Source organism: Acomys minous (assembly GCF_964271855.1).
Source record: "Acomys minous genome assembly, chromosome: 12".
Classification (NCBI taxonomy): Eukaryota; Metazoa; Chordata; class Mammalia; order Rodentia; family Muridae; genus Acomys; species Acomys minous.
The window spans coordinates 87,615,813-87,631,925 of NC_140493.1; the positions used below are offsets into that span (position 1 = coordinate 87,615,813).

The following is a 16,113-nucleotide window of genomic DNA, read 5'->3' on the forward strand; positions in this document are numbered from 1 at the left end:
GCCTCTGCCTCCCAAATGCTGGGATTACAGGCGTGCACCACTACTGCCTGCCAGGTAGGACTTTTTATTATTGTTGTCATTATTTCTGTCATCATTATTACTATTGTCATTACTAACATGTGTGCCGAAGAGGACAATTTTTAGAAACTGGTTCTTACTTCCTACCGTTTTTGTTTGTTTATAATTTATTTATTTTTGTTTTTTCCGGGACAGGGTTTCTCTGTGTCGCCTTCCTTGGCTGTCCTGGACTCACTTAGTAAACCAGGCTGGCCTCAAACTCACACTGGGTTCTGAGAGAACCTAGGTTTGGATCCCAATACCCAGAGCCACTTGTAACTCCAGTTCTGGTCCCACAACTTTTTATTGTTGTTTTTTGAGACAAGGTTTCTCTGTGCAAACAGCCCTGGCTGTCCTGGACTCACTTTGTAGACCAGGCTGGCCTTGAACTCACAGCAATCCACCTGCCTCTGCCTTCTGAGTGCTAGGATTAAAGGAGTGCACCACCATGACCAGCATCACACAACCTTTTTTGACCTTCTCAGGCACCAAATATAAACATATTATACATACATATAGGCAGGCAAAACACTTATACAAAATCAAGCAAACAAACAACAAGTAAATCTTTTTTTTTTTTAATTCTTCTTAGAGGGTCTCTGTAAATCTGAGGGCAGCTTGGGCTCCACATGGCAATTATCAGGCCAGTCAGGACTACACAGCGGGAACCTAACCCAAAACAAATTCAGCTAAAAGGACACAAATTCTAAGAGAACCACATACTTACAGTCACATACTGCCTAATGTTCAACAAATAATGGACCTCTAAACATAAAAATAGCAGACCGTAGACATAAGGGATCCATAATATACTAGGGCTGAAAACTTTCTATCACTTTGTGACTTTGCAGTTGCAACAGCTAATGTATTTGTGGCCACTCTGACAGAAACAAACCTACTGCGTGGACCATAGGCAACTATGTTATTGGTTTAGGGCTTATGTTAGTTTTATAATTTTCTTAATTATTTAAATAGACTCTCCAGACAGCCCAGACTGGCCTTGACCTCAATCCCCTTCTATCTAGGCCTCCTGAGTGCTGAAGTTAAAGGCATCTGCCACCACTATGCTGGCTCATCATTATTTCAGGGTGGTCCTTCTATTTAATAAGTTCACAGGAAAGCAGCACCCAAGTTACACAGCAACCGTTGCACACATTTTGAGTTTATCAAGTCTCTAAGCTAAACCATGTTCTCCTGTTTGACTTACCTCACGTTGCCTTGTTCCCTGGGGAGTAGGGGCAGTAGGCTGTGCCATATACAAACGCACACAAACATACACCCAGCAGCCTATGTGTACAGTAGGCTGTGTCAGCTAAGTTTGTCAAAGTATATCCTTGCTACTAAGCAGCACGAGGCCATTTCATAGAGAAAACTGTTCAGGATCAAACACGAAGTATAAAGTGCTGTCATTTCTCTGAATTTGAGGCCAGCCTGGTCAAGTCCAGGATAGTCATGGTTACAGAGAAACCCTGTCTTGAGAAACAAACAAACAAACAAACAAACAAACCAAACCAACAACAAGAGCAAAAAGTGCTGTGTCACTATGTGCAAGCCTGCTTTCAAAGACTGTGTGTTTTACAAACTGAAGGCCATGCCATTCTGTTTATCAAGTCTACTGGTACCAATTTCCCAACTGCTTCTAATCATTAGTATCTTTAACAAAGCACTTTAAAAGAAAGTAATTACCTTTAAAAAGTACACAACGCTGCTAGCATACTTCACAGACCACAGTATAAGCATAAAGATAAGCTTCATATGCACTGAAAACTTCATACTGAAAGGCACCTTATCTATCAACCGGGACCTTCCAACTTCAGCCAAAGGCTTCTGCTCAACAAGTGCACCTCAGCTCACTCGAGCAGCACAAATAAGCTTCAAATCACTGTAAGAATCCGTAAGTGATTCGCTAAAAGTTAAGTCCAAGATACTAATCAAATACACAAAATTAGCAACTCCTGGTCATCAAAGGCCAGGTCTCACACAAACGCTTAAGATGTACAGCCTCTTGAGAATTCTGTTCTCGTCATTTTTCTAACAGCTATGGCCATGCATCTATTATTAGGCATTATCTTATACCCTATCAGTCCTTATGAGAATCAACTATGTGTCACAGGATGAGACATTTCAACTTGTTTTCCATTTGTTTTTGTTTTGTTTTTAATTTTATTTATTTATTATGTATACAGTGCTCTGCCTGCATGTACACCTGCAGGTCAGAAGAGAGCAACAGATCACATAATAGATGGCTGTGAGCCACCATGTGGTTCCTGGGAATTGAACTCAGGACCTCTGGAAAAGTAGGCGGTGCTCTTAACCTCTGAGCCATCTCTCCAGCCCTCCATTTTTGTTTTCGCTGAGGAAAAGAGGGAGTTTCTTCACTGGGAAAAGCATGTTGAATACAGTGAATGGTTCATCACTTACATTTCCCTACAACTAGACCTGTTATTATGCACAGACAATAGGCCAAGAATAGTTCTTTTTTTATTAGTATACAGTGTTCTGCCTGATAGCCAGAAGAGGGCACCAGATCTCATTATAGATGGTTGTGAGCCACCATGTGGTTGCTGGGAGTTGAACTCAGAACCTCTGAAGAGCAGCCAGTGCTCTTACCTCTGAGCCATCTCTCCAGCCCCCAAGAATAGTTTTTATTTATGATTGCTCTGAGTTCACAACCACTGAAGGGTCTGAGAAGCTGGGATCACAACGGGATCCTTGTGCCACAAAAGTCATGAATTCAGGGCACTCACCTAGAGAGTTGCAGCCTGGCGTAGGACACTTCATATTGAAATTGTAGCTTTCATGAAATCGACGACGCTTGGGGCGGTGAGAGAGATCACTGCCTGAGTCCTTCAGGGACATGTCCTTGGCAATGCTCTCATCATGAGACACGTTGGGGCTGGAGATGTCTATGTCAGACTCAGAAGAAGGTGCATTTCCAGTTGGAGTTCGAGGTGGGGACTCATCATGGTCAGCTGTATTTTTAGTTTCTAAAGAAAAGAAACAAGCAAGTGGGTCCCTTTATTTAAAGATTCACCAGACAGAAGAGCTTATGGACTCTGCACTTCTCTTTCTACAGCTAAAAAAAAAAAAAAGACAGGATGTCATGTATGTAGCCCAAATTCTCTAGGAAACTTAGAATGACTTTAAATATGTGATCCTCCTGCCTCTATTTCCCTAGTTCTAAGCTTATAGGCAGCTTTATGCGGTGCTAGGGAACAAAATCAGGGCCTCATGCATGGTATAGCAGCAGTCTACGAATGAGCTACATCTATAGTCCTCCCAGACCTAGACCTAACCAGTAATTTTTAGCTACTTATCTGCTATAAGATACTTTAAACTTTAAATTCTGATTGAATGTAAATCTGCGGTCACATACTACATGTTATTTTCCCATGTTTCTCCTAAGCTCCTAATCCTGAGAATTCAAAATCAAATATAGTGTTTGAAAAATTACCAAAAAGACCCAAGTATGACAAAACTGTTCTCACCATTCCAGGTGTTGTTTAATAATGAAACTTAAAATTATTTAATGTCGCCGGGTATGGTGGCGCACGCCTTTAATCCCAGCACTCGGGAGGCAGAGGCAGGCGGATCTCTGTGAGTTCGAGGCCAGCCTGGTCTACAAAGCAAGTCCAGGACAGCCAAGGCTACACAGAGAAAGCCTGTCTCGGAAAAAAAAAATCTATTTAATGTCAAAAACTCACCAAAATGTATTGTGTTCTTTATTGGAAAAATAAGTAAAAAACAAAAACAAAAAAACATGCCTTTAATCTCGGCACTTGGGAGGCAGAGGCAGATGGATCACTATTAGTTTGAGGTCAGACTGGTCTACAAAGTGAGTCTAGGACAGTCAAGGCTACACTGAGAAACCCTGTCTCAAAAAACCAAAAGACAAACAAACAAACAAAAACAAAACCCATTTCCCTTCCTAGAGACACAAGACAGAAAACAAATGCACTCGGTGTAGTGGTGGGCTCCTTTAATCCCAGCACTCAGGAGACAGAGGCAATGTTCCCTATGAGTTCAGGGCCAGCCTGGTCTACAGAGTAAGGCTGCATACAGAGATCCTGTCTCAAAACTAACCCTCACTAGAAGGATGGATGGATGGAAGGAAGGAAGGAAGGAAGGAAGGAAGGAAGGAAGGAAAGAAAGAAAGAAAGAAAGAAAGAAAAAAGAAACTGTCTTAAGGCCAGGCGTGGGAGGCAGAGGCAGGCGGATCACTGTGAGCTCGAGGCCAGCCCAGTCTACAATGCGAGTCCAGGACATCCAAGGCTAACACAGAGAGACTGTCTCGAAAAACAAAAAACAAACAAACAAAAATTTTCTTTTAAGGGGCTAAGAGATGGCTCATCAGTTAAGAGGCTGCTCTCTCAGAGGCCCTGAACGTGACTCCAACGCCCACATGATGGCTCACTCCAGTCTGTAACTCCAGCCCAGGGACTACAGTTCCAGGGGATCCAATGCTATCAGCATGTAAGTGTTACAAAGACATACATGTAGGTCAAACACATAAATTCTTTTAGTACTTGTTTTATGTGTATTAATGCCTGCGCGTATGGATGGTTATCGTATGACTGGTACCTGAAGTTACTGTGGTCTCAAAATTTTGAAATGCACTTTTTCTTTTCTTTTCTTAATTTTAAAAAAGACAGGCTCTCACTGTGTGTCCCTGGCTAGCCTGGAACTTTCTATATATGGCAGGTTGGCCCTAAACACATAGAGATCCACCTGCTTCTACCTCCCAAATGCTTAAAGACATTTTTAACATCATACTCTTTTTTTTTTTTCTTTAGAAGTTTTTTTTCTTTTTTCTTTTTTTTTTTAAATTAAAATATTTTTATTTAATTTTTAAATTTATGTTCATTGGTGTGAGAGTGTCAGATCTTGGAGTTACAGACAGTTGTGAGCTGCCATGTGAGTGCTGGGAATTGAACCCGGGTCCTTTGGAAGAACAGACAGTGCTCTTAACCACTGAGGCATCTCTCCAGCCCAGATTTTATGTTTAATTATGTGCATGTGGGTATAATGTGAGTGCTGGCAGAACCCAGAAGAGAGCATCAGATCTCCATGAGTTGGAGTTACAGGCAATTGTGAGCCAGCAGACATGTGTGCTGGGAACCTAACTTGGGTCAGCTACAAGATCAAGAAGCCCATGTGCTGTGTATGGTGGTGGCGCACACCTTTAATAGCATTTGGGAGGCAGAGGCAATTCAGATCTCTGTGAGTTTGAGGCCAGCCTGGTCTACATGAGTTCCAGAACAGCTAGGGATAGAGAGAAACCCTGCCCCCTTAACACTGCAAAAAATAAAATTAAGAAAATAGCAGTACATGCTTTTGACCACTGAACCATCTCTCCAGCCCCAGAAACTGCACTCTTAAATCAAGGTTTACAAACCAGATGCCTACGGGGGTTGAACATGGTCAAATAATCTGTCTATCCAGAGGTGACAACTCACCATTCAGCTCCAATTAATCACTACTATAAATAAATGGTCATCCCATATTTCCAAATCTGTCCTGTTTTCAAAATTAACTATTGAGCTGGGCATGGTGGTACATGTTTGTAATCTCAGCACTCGGAGGCAAAGGCAGGCAGATCTCTGTGAGTTCCGAGGCTAGCCTGGTCTACAAAGTGAGTCCAGGACAGGCAGAGATCTGTTACAGAGAAACTCTGTCTCAAAAAACAAGATAAATGAACTACTAATCTATGAACTCAAAGCCAGCCTGATGTAGATAATGAGTTCCAGGACAGCCAGGGCTACATAGAGACCCTGTCTCAAAAAGTGCAAAACATAAACAAATAAACAAACAAACAAAAAATTAAGTTGGGGCTAGAGAGATGACTCACTGTTTAAGAACACTGGCTATTCTCACAGAGGGCCTAGGTTTGATTACCAGTGTCCACACAGCAGCTCACAATTGTAACTTCTGTTCTAGGGGATTTTATCCCCTCTCCTGGCCTCCATGGGTACCAGACACAAATGTAGTGCACAGACTTCCATGCAGACCAACCACCAATACACATAAAATAAATTAAAATATAAAAATTAATACAGGTTTTTATATGAAAATCTTTGTACTTCCAAGCACTACCAAGAAAGTTACCGAGCCAGGTGTGGTGGCGCATGCCTTTAATCCCAGCACTAGGGAGGCAGAGGCAGTCTAGTACAGCCAAGGCTACACAGAGAAACACTGTGGGGGCAGAGGGTAGGGTGAACAAGTTTTAAAAAAATGAAAACTCCACAAACCATCTGAGACTGTGCACACCAACCAGTATGTTGCCTGGCTGAAGAATCTCAGTAGCTTGTACGATCACTCTAACCCTCCACTCTACGGCTCTTGAAGTACTGGGCCACAACCTCAGTAACTGAACACTGCCTACTACTAAAGGCCACTCCTAGTCAGCCGTCTGGAGGTGAATCATGGCTCTAATAAAATCTGGGGCAAGCCTTCTTTATGGAGAGGTTCAGAGGCTCTGTCTTCTCCCTATTGCACATCCCAGCCAACACACTCCAGCTGCTCAGACCCTAACACTCTTTATATTTTTTATTTTTTTGTTTTTTGTTTTTTTTTAAATTTATGTGTGCTGGTGTGAGGGTGTCAGATCTTGGAGTTAAAGACAGTTGTGAGCTGCCATGTGGGTGCTGGGAATTGAACCCAGGTCCTTTGGAAGAGCAGGCAGTGCTCTTAACCACTGAGCCATCTCTCCAGCCCCAACCCTAACACTCTTAACAGTCAAAATAAACTGTGAAAGACAGTAAGAAATTAGATAAATTGAGCATGGTGGCACAGATGTATAATTCCAGCATTCTGGAGGCTGAGACAAGAGGATCACAACTTTGAGGCTCTTTGCTACGAGCCCTGTTTCAAACCCTACAAGCTAAGCCACAAAACCAAACCAAACAAACAAAAAAGGAAATCAAGTGAACAGGTTGCTCACCTAAACTCTGACACTCTCTCTGTAGTGCCAAAGCCTTTCTTAAAGAGAAGTGACCAGACCCTCTGTACAGTACACATCACAAAGGCCCACTCACCTCTATCTGAAAAATCAACCACCTGCTCCGTTTCCGAGCCAGAGGAGCGAGTCTGGCGGAGAGGGTACTTTTTTGGAGTCACTGGGGTGGGCTGCTGCTGACTGCGGGTCACTCTTCTGGTAGAATAGGCAGGCTCCTCAGAGCCGAAAGACGGCAAGTTTCGAACAGGGCTTGAATCTGATCAAAGGTCATGAAAGAAAAAAGAGAATCCATTTTATTCCCATCCAAACAATTAATCAAAACACAGCTCCTTCTCTTCATGTTTCACAAAACCGTAGAATTGCTCAAGCTCACTAAATAGCACATGACAAGGCACTTCAGCTCATAACTGCAGGGCATAACAAGTTTACGCTCTGTAGTGAAGACTGAGCTCGACGGGACTCCACTCCACCACAGCAACCATCTGTGGCAAGTTAATGTCTCCAAGCTTGCTTCTTTACTCATGAGAAAGAAAAACTCACCTCATTTTAGGGAAAAAAAAAGAAAGAAGAAAGACAGTCATAGCATATTCCTCACGACTACTGTGAAAAGATTCCCCCCTTCTCCTTTTCCCTCCCTCCTCCCTCCCCCCACCTCAGGTTTTTCTAGACTGGTGTGTGTGTGTGTGTGTGTGTGTGTGTGTGTGTGTGTGTGTGTGTGTGTGTGTGTAGCACTGCTGTCTTGGAACTCACTCTGTAGACCAAGCTGGCCTCCAACTCAAAGAGATCCACCCACTTCTGCCTCCAGAGTGCTGGGATTAAAGGTGTGCACCACCACCGCCCAGTGGGAGAAAAGTTCCTTACCAGTATTAAGTACACCACCTGTTTCTTCCCTTGCTCATCATAACACAGATATCCTACAACTAACCTAATAGTGCATAAATACTGTGTCCTACAACTAACCTAATAGTGCATAAATACTGTGTCCTACTACTAACCCAATAGCGCATAAATACTGTGTCCTACAACTAACCCAATAGCGCATAAATACTGTTTTTGGGGGGTGGTGTTAGTTGTAAAAAATTCTAAAAGTACAAAAAAATTTAAGACAGATCTGGTGACACAGGTATTCCTAGTACTTGGAAGTCTGAGGCAGGAGGATATTAACTTCCACGCTAGCCTGAGCTACCTACACTGTCTCAAAACAAGCAAATGAAGCACACCTTTAAAGGTTTTGTGTGTATGAGCGTGTGTATGAGCAGAGAAGAGCCCTGGACTCCCTGCAACTGGAACTGTCACTGGTGTGAGCCACCATGTGGGCTCTGGGGTCAAACTCAGGTACTCTGCAGAAGTAACTAAGTGCTCCTAACTACTGAGCCACTCCAGCCCCTAAGTTCTTCCCGTACAGAAACCGACTCTAAAGCCTTCATAGACCTTTCACATCTCCAACCTGATGCTTTCTAAAGGAAATAAACTCAAAGCTGAAACTGAAGAGTATTTTAAGTAACAACAACCTATGACAATGTTTAAGTTGAAATTCTCAAGCTGTCAGGAGAGGTTAGTTAGTTCACGGCCAGGCCCCCTGGTCTGTATGCTTTGGGGGGCTCTTTTCACAAAGTTGTCTACATGTCACGCTGGGGAGGGTAGCCTTGCCCAGTGACTGATGCTCCCAAGAGCTGCAAAGCTCTGTGGCTATGAAATAAAATAAGTGCAGAAACCCCAAGCTCACGTTTTGAATATCCATCACCTTTAGGGCACAGCTAATGACGGTGTCTAGGAACCATTATGACTCTTTGCATATATGATTCCTTCTGCCTAAAACATTTTTCTCATCTTTCAATTTGTAAAATCCTACTGGACTCCTAGCAAACTGTTCTAGGAGACCTTTCCACAACAATGTGGTTGCCCCACTTCTGGGCTTCCATAGGATTCATTAATAAGTCATTTTTATCTGTGTGTGCACATTCATACTCATATATCTGTATATTATCTATATAGATGTACATGCATACATACATATCTTTTTTTTTTTTTGAGAGCCGGAGTCTCAATATGTAGCTCTGACTAGCCTTTAACTATCTGGCTGGCCTTGAATTCAGGGATCTGCATGCCTCTGATTCCCACATGCTAGGACTAATGGTATAAATCACCACACCCAGCCCCATACTCTAATTTTCCCATTTACTCTATCACTGCAGACTAACCATAGAACTACAAGGGGCAACGGCCCCTCTAACTAAGCCCAAGTGACTAAAAGCGCCAAGAGACTTCCAACTACCTTCCAACTATAAGCCCTTTGTTTTTTCAATACCAAAGCAAATTTTTGAGTATTTATTCACACAGTTATATGTGCCAAATGTGACTCTTCATTTTAGAATTAATCGTGCTAGCCAGGTGTGGTGGCACACGCCTTTAATCCCAGCACTCGGGAGGCAGAGGCAGGTGGATCACTGTGAGGTCAAGGCCAGCCTGGTCTACAAAGTGAGTCCGGGACAGCCAAGGCTACACAGAGAAACCCTGTCTCGTAAAACAACAACAAATAACAATAACAATAATAAATAAAACAAAATCAACCTGTGGGTTGCCATCCCTTTGGGGGTGGGGTATCAAATGACCTTTCACAGGGGCACATATCACATAACCTACATATCAGATATTTACAATCTGATCCATTAACACTAGTAAAATTACAGTTATAAAGTAGCAACAAAAATAATTTTATGGGGCTGGAGAGATGGCTCAGTGGTTAAGAGCACTGTCTGCTCTTCCGGAGGTCATGAGTTAAATTCCCAGCAACCATATGGTGGCTCACAACCATCTATAATGAGATCTGGTGCCCTCTTCCGGAGTTCAGGTGTACATGCAGGCAGAATACTGAATGCATAATAAATAAATCTTTAAAAAATAATAATAATAATTTTATGATTTGGGGTCACCAGAGCATGAGAACTGTATTAAAGGGCCACAGCATTAGTACGGATGAGAACCACTGACCTATACCAAGCCATAGAACCAGTCTCCCTATGAACTAGCACAATAAAATACCAATCTGTCCACTGTGAGGAACAGTCAGAAGAAAAAAATAAAAAAAATAAAAGACTTTTACCTTGAGAACTCTGGCTTAGCCTGGCTGAAGAACGGGTGACTCGGGCAGATCGGCGTGATGTGCCATCGCTCTCTGAACTGTCTGTATGCTCCAGATCTGTAGAGAAATCGGAATCTTCCGTTCCATCTGAACTACTGCCTGCATTTCTCTGTAATACCATAGATCCAGACATTAGCACGAAAGCATTTACTGCAGGTTTCTATTAACACTGGACATACAATGAACCAGATGCTGAAGTACCAAGTTCCAAGGCAAGAGAGAACTCCGCCACAGGCACCTCCCTGCTGCTCAGAGGGAGCCCTTCATTTCAGCAACTTTAGTGGAACAACCTACAACTAGGACACCTGTACTCAACAAACTTAGAAAGAGAAGCCATTCTAATTCTGAAACAATTCCAACTAAGTCATTAACTCTGACGGGAGATTAGCATAAACTGGACATAAAAGAACCCAACCCAACAGCAGAACATCAAAACAGTCTGGTTAGCAGAACTATGTCAAAAAAAAAAAAAAAAAAAAAACAGACAAAAGCAGGGCTGTCAGGATGGCCCAGTGGCTAACAGTTGTTAGGCTCCATTTAACTTCAGGGTAAATTTTGTTCAAACTCTCCATCAACAAAAATCACATTAGCTGGTAGGTAGGAAGATCTCTGTGAGTTCCAGGCCAGCCTGGCCTACATATGAGTTTCCAGGACAGCCAGAGCTACATAGACAGATCGTGACTCAAAAACAAAAAACATCATTTCAAAATATGGTTTTGGGCTGCAGAGATGGTTAAGTGGTTACGAGCACTTGCTGCCCTTACATAGGACCTGGGTTCAATTCACAACCGTCACATGGCTCTTATCTGCCTGGAGCTCCAGTTCTAGGACCCAACAAGCTCCTCAGGCCTCTTTGGATATCTACCTACATATGTAGTAAATCTATATACATGCAAAAATTTTAAAATAAAACAAAACATGCTACTGTCTATAACTAATCTCAAAAGAATTTAATCAGACAAAAATACAAATTCTTTTCTTAGCCATCTGCCCTTGAAGTTTCTCCACGTGGATAAGTACAGGAAAAGGAATTTATACTAAAGACTCATAGGTATTCAAAACCAGGTTTAAAAAATATATATTTATTTTGAGCGGGGCGTGGTGGTGCATGTCTTTAGTCCCAGCACTCAGGAGGCAAAGGCAGGCAGATCAGGCCAACCTGGTTCTACAGAGAAAGTCCAGGATAACCAAGGTTATATAGAGAAACTAGAAAAACAAAACAAAGATAATACTGGATTTGTTTTACTCTGTGTATAAGAAGTTTTGCCTGCATGCCTGTATCACACATGGATGCCCTCAGAGGTCAAGGGAGGTTGTCAAATCACCTGGAACTGGACTCACGAATGGCTGTGAGCCAGCATGTGGGTGACAGGAACCCAGATCCTCTGCACGAGCAACAAGTATTCTAAAGTGCTGACCCAGCTTGCCAGTCACATATGCCAGGTTTTTAGAGACTCACATCACACCCTGGTCTAAGTGTCAGTTAGCCTCCTGAGCAGTGATTTAACATGAAGATCACTGTTATCAATTAAGCATTTACACTAAGCCCTTTTCTAAGCCAGAAGCAGGAAAAGATTTGCTGAAATCACTACAACACCTCAAACTTAAGTCCTAGTATTTTTGGCATGGGCAGGAGTGGGGTGCAGCAGGGCCGGGCTCAGAGCTTCAAGGCACTAGCCACGGAGCCACACCCCAGCTCCAGGTCCCAACCCTTCATTCAAAGAACAAACTGCCTTAGGCCAAGTATGTTTGGAGTTAATAATTCTTTAGATTCCTAGAAGAAAACACATACCCGGCAAATAGCACCCCATACTAAATACTTTAGTATTTCTATAGCAAATAGGAATTTAGTGTTAACATTAAATGACATTAAAAACAAAACAAAACCCAACAACTAAATAGCTAAGGACATTTTAGAACAGAATTGCCATCAAACAAGTTACTAACATATTTACACTTGGGATTTTGTTTTTGAGAAAGGATCTTGTTACGTTTATAGCTCAGGCTGACATGTAATTTACTATATAGCCTAGGTTTGCCTTGAGCTCATGGTGATCCTCCTGCCTCAACCTCAGAGTACTAGGACTGAAAGTGTGTGCCAGTATAGAAAGTCAGCAGCAAGAGCTTACATTTTCTTGTTGGTTTTTGGGGATTTTTGTTTTTGGTTTTTTTGTTTGTTTGTTTGGTTGGTTGGTTGGTTGGGTTTTTTTTGTTTGTCTGTTTTTTTTTGGGGGGGTTGGTTTTTGAGGCAGGAACTCTCAGTATGGAACCAGGTGTACCTCAAACTACAGAGGTACCCAGCAAGAGCTGGAACTGAAAGCTTATACCTTAACATCCAGTAAGAATTTACATTTTCCAGGACTACAAGTATTTCAAAATTGCTAATAGGAGACTGGGCCTATTACAACATACCAGTATGTCTCCTGCATTTGGTGTGCCTGGATATAAATACTACCTGTCAACCCTGGCTGTTGTAAGAGACATTAAGGTAAATATTTAACTTTGAAAACCTCCATGAAGGGCCTTAGATAGATGGCTCAATCGATAAAGAGCTGGTCTCACAAGCACAAGTACCTGAGTTCAATTCCCAAGTACCCATGTGAAAAGCTGGGTGTGGTCAGCATGTTTCTAATCCCAGTAACGAGAGTTACAGACAGGTAGATTCCTGGGGCGCTCTGGCTAGCCAGCCTAGCTGAATTAGTGAGCTCCAGGCCAAGCTGAGACCCTGCCTCCAAGGAAAAGGGTTACAGTGTTCCATCCTCTGGCCTACATGCACACATAAATTTGTGCTGGGTGTGGCAGTACATGCCTTTAATCCCAGCACTCGAGAAGTAAGGCAAGTGTATAGTTGTGAGTTCAAGGCCAGCCTGGTCTACAGAGTGAGTCTAGAACAGCCAAGGCTACACAGAGAAAAACCAAAATAAAATAAAATAAAAAAGAAAAGAAAACCTCCATGAAGAATGATTTCTGCAGAAATATGAATACTACTAACAGTCTACACATCGAAATATTTCATTCAAAATCTGACAGGGTGGCCAAGGCTACACAGAGAAACCCTGTCTCGGGGAAAAAAAAATCTGACAAGGAAGTCACACAGCGTCACTAAAATAAGGCAATCTCTAAGGTCATCTCATCCAATGACCCAGATTCGAATCCATGACCTCCTGTCAATTCTTCCTGGCTTAACTCTACACCTATTTGTTTCCTAAGTTCACCGTTTCCTTACCAGTGCACACAGTTTCAAGCAGAGACTAAACTGCAGCCTTCTTGGTCTGTGTTTTCCACACAACTGGGATAACCCTTTAAACCAGTGATCACACATAATTTTCTAATTCCTAGCAACAAGCACCTAGCAAGTGGTCAGCAAACATTTGCTCTGTAATTCTGGCTTTCATTTGCCTGATCAGTGTCTTAGACACAGTTGAGCTGTGCTCCGTACGTTCATTCAGCTGTGAAATGCAAAGAGCAAGGTCCGGGATGGGGAGATGGTTTTATCAGGCAGAGCACAAGCATAAAGGCCTCAGTACAGATCCCCCCAGCAATGCTTTTAAAACAAAACAAACAGAACTGCACGGGCCTGCAACCCTCGCACTGGGGAGACAACATCGGTGGGTTTCAAGAGCATGCTGGCCGGATTACCTGGCTTCTGGTTCAGTGAGACCCTGTCTCACCGAAGTAAGGAAAAATCGAGAGGAAGATGTCCTCCTCACGCCTTGTCAGTCGCCCGCACCCACACACTCACATTCAAATACACGCACCATACACAACGATTTTAAAATTCTAAAGATCCTTCTAATTCCAGCAAGTTTTGCGTTGTTTTTCCGAAACGCGCTTTCCAGGCAACGTCAAACAGAATAAGCGGAAGACAGGTCTGAGATGCAACAGGCCTGTGACCTCTCTCCCCTGGGAGTGGGCGCTGGTTTTTCCGCCACCCATTCCCTCTGCTTTGTCGTACCTCTCCGCCCCGCTTGCCTCCCCCCCACCCCCCGCCCCGCGCCCACCCAGAAAGGCAAGTGATCTCCCCAACTCGCCTTTGCACCTAACGCCATCTCTATCCGGAAGGGTGGGACGGTGGGCGTCCCAAGGCAGGCCTTGCTAAGCCGCACCCGCCACAAGAACAGCCTGCGAAGCTGGGCCAATGAAGAGAACGGAGAGCGTTCACCGTAGCCAGTGGCAGAGCACCGGGGCCAGACTCGGCCACGCACGGCCCACGCACGCGGGGAGGTGACCGTTGGGCCCGAATAGGCGGCGTCACAATCCAATCAATACGCTTCGAGACGTTTCAGCGGCCAATTAACAAGAAGGACGCCTCCGATCCAGGCACGCAGAGGGCGGGAATAGTTTACAAGCTTAGGCCGAGGCCAGGGTAGGGCCCACATTTTTTTTCTACCTGGTAACCGAGAGGAGACCAGGATGGCTTAGGCTAGGATCGGGGGGGGGGGGGGGGCGGCGGAGGGGGGGGAGCGGAAAGTTGGAACCCGACCAGCGCGAGGCGTGGCAAACTGCGTCACGTTGCTCAATCGACTCTCCTTAGAGAAACCCCGCCATCCCTTCTCTGCCAATTCTCACCTTCCTTCGAGGCATTGCCGGCGGCTGCAGCCCGACGGTACCGACTCGGGCGGCGGCGGCGGCGGCGGCGGCAGGAACGGGGGCTCCGGAGGGCTCCGTGGCGGCCTCTGTAGCAGTCCCAAACCCTGCGGACGATCTCAAGCACCTCCTGCCTCTCAGCGTCTAGAGGCTTCTGCGCAGGCGCGGCGGGCTGAAGCGCTTTTTCCTCCACTTCCGGCTGAGGCTCGCGTCACATGATTGTGCAGGCCAGAGAGCACACTGGGAAGTTCTCAACTTTTAGTGAGGCCTGTGAGCGCCATTTTGGAGTCGGGCACCAATTGTGAAACCTTGGTCCCGCCATTTTTTTACTTAGGTGTGTGGCGTCCTTTGTGGAACTAGGTAGCCATGCTTGTTTGGGGCAGAAGTCTGGCACTTGAAGTTAGCCGTTTCCATCTTTACCTCGGGCAAAGTCACACTTCCTGGTCGTTTTCATTTCGAGCGGGGAGGAAGGAAAAACCCTAGAATCCGTCAGGTTGTCGAGCTTTAACCCTTTCGTTTCCTAATCGATCAAAGAACGCTTCTGCTTATCATGTAAACTCGGAGTTGGGAAATATTTTGTACAAGGAACTGTTTTAAGAACTATTCAGTGTTCCGGAAGGGTGTGGATGGGGCATGAATAAAAGATTAATAGGGTTATGGCATGAAGTTTCCTGTTTGGTAGAGGAGGCGTTGTCCTTGCATTAAGAGAACAAGTAAGTTAAGTCCACGTTACAGGAAGATGCCATAGCGCTAAAGAATTCCCAGGTTAGCTCTCCCGAAACTCCCCCCGGCTTATCAACAGATAACTCTGCTTTGGTTTGCTTTTGGTGTCCCGGAGAGGGGGCGAGACGGTAATGTGTAAATGAGGGTACTGAATCAAAGTCCAAGAAGGGCTGAACCGCCATTCACCCATGAGACCTCTGTAGCCCAAATGCAGGAGCCAAGAACTGGATGGAGCGAGAAGTAACACTGGAAAGGGAACGGGTATTTAAGAAATAATAGCCCAGCATAGGAAGGAGAAGTTGATTAAGGCTGGAAGGAGAGTCATAAGAAAAGCTTGGAACTGGGCGTGGCCGTGCATGGTTTTTGAGGCAGGCGGATCTCTTGAGTTCAAAGCCCTCCTGGACTACACAGCGAATTCCAGGCTAGATCCTGTCTCAAAAAAGAAAAGTCTGGAAATTGGTTAGCAGGCCTTGAAGTTTTAACCACAGGGGACTTGAGAGAACCAAAGTTTGACCCAGAGTGACTTACTGGGATCAAAGCAAACTTAGTTACCAATTAGAATTCTGATTCCAGATATGTGTGTGTGTGTGTGTGTGTGTGTGTGTGTGTGTGTGTGCACGACTGGGTGAGGGCTCAGAGGACAACTTCG

The 16,113-nt window shown here is 44.2% G+C and overlaps 1 protein-coding gene across 4 annotated transcripts in view; it reads right to left on the reverse strand.

The window, feature by feature from the left end:
• Window positions 1-15,371, reverse strand: part of KAT7 (lysine acetyltransferase 7) — a 39,215-nt gene extending 23,844 nt beyond the window's left edge. For 2 of the 4 annotated variants that reach the window (XM_084749911.1, XM_084749910.1), the window contains exons 1-4: window positions 14,724-15,371; window positions 10,116-10,263; window positions 7,092-7,268; window positions 2,805-3,044 (exon numbers count right to left, since the gene is read on the reverse strand). In XM_084749911.1, coding sequence (XP_084606037.1) covers window positions 2,805-3,044; window positions 7,092-7,268; window positions 10,116-10,263; window positions 14,724-14,738 — 580 coding nt within the window. In that variant the 5' untranslated portion in view covers window positions 14,739-15,371. The remainder of the gene's footprint in view (window positions 1-2,804; window positions 3,045-7,091; window positions 7,269-10,115; window positions 10,264-14,723) is intronic. The other 2 variants (XM_084749909.1, XM_084749908.1) reach the window with 2 other exon arrangements.
• Window positions 15,372-16,113: the final 742 nt, after the last annotated feature.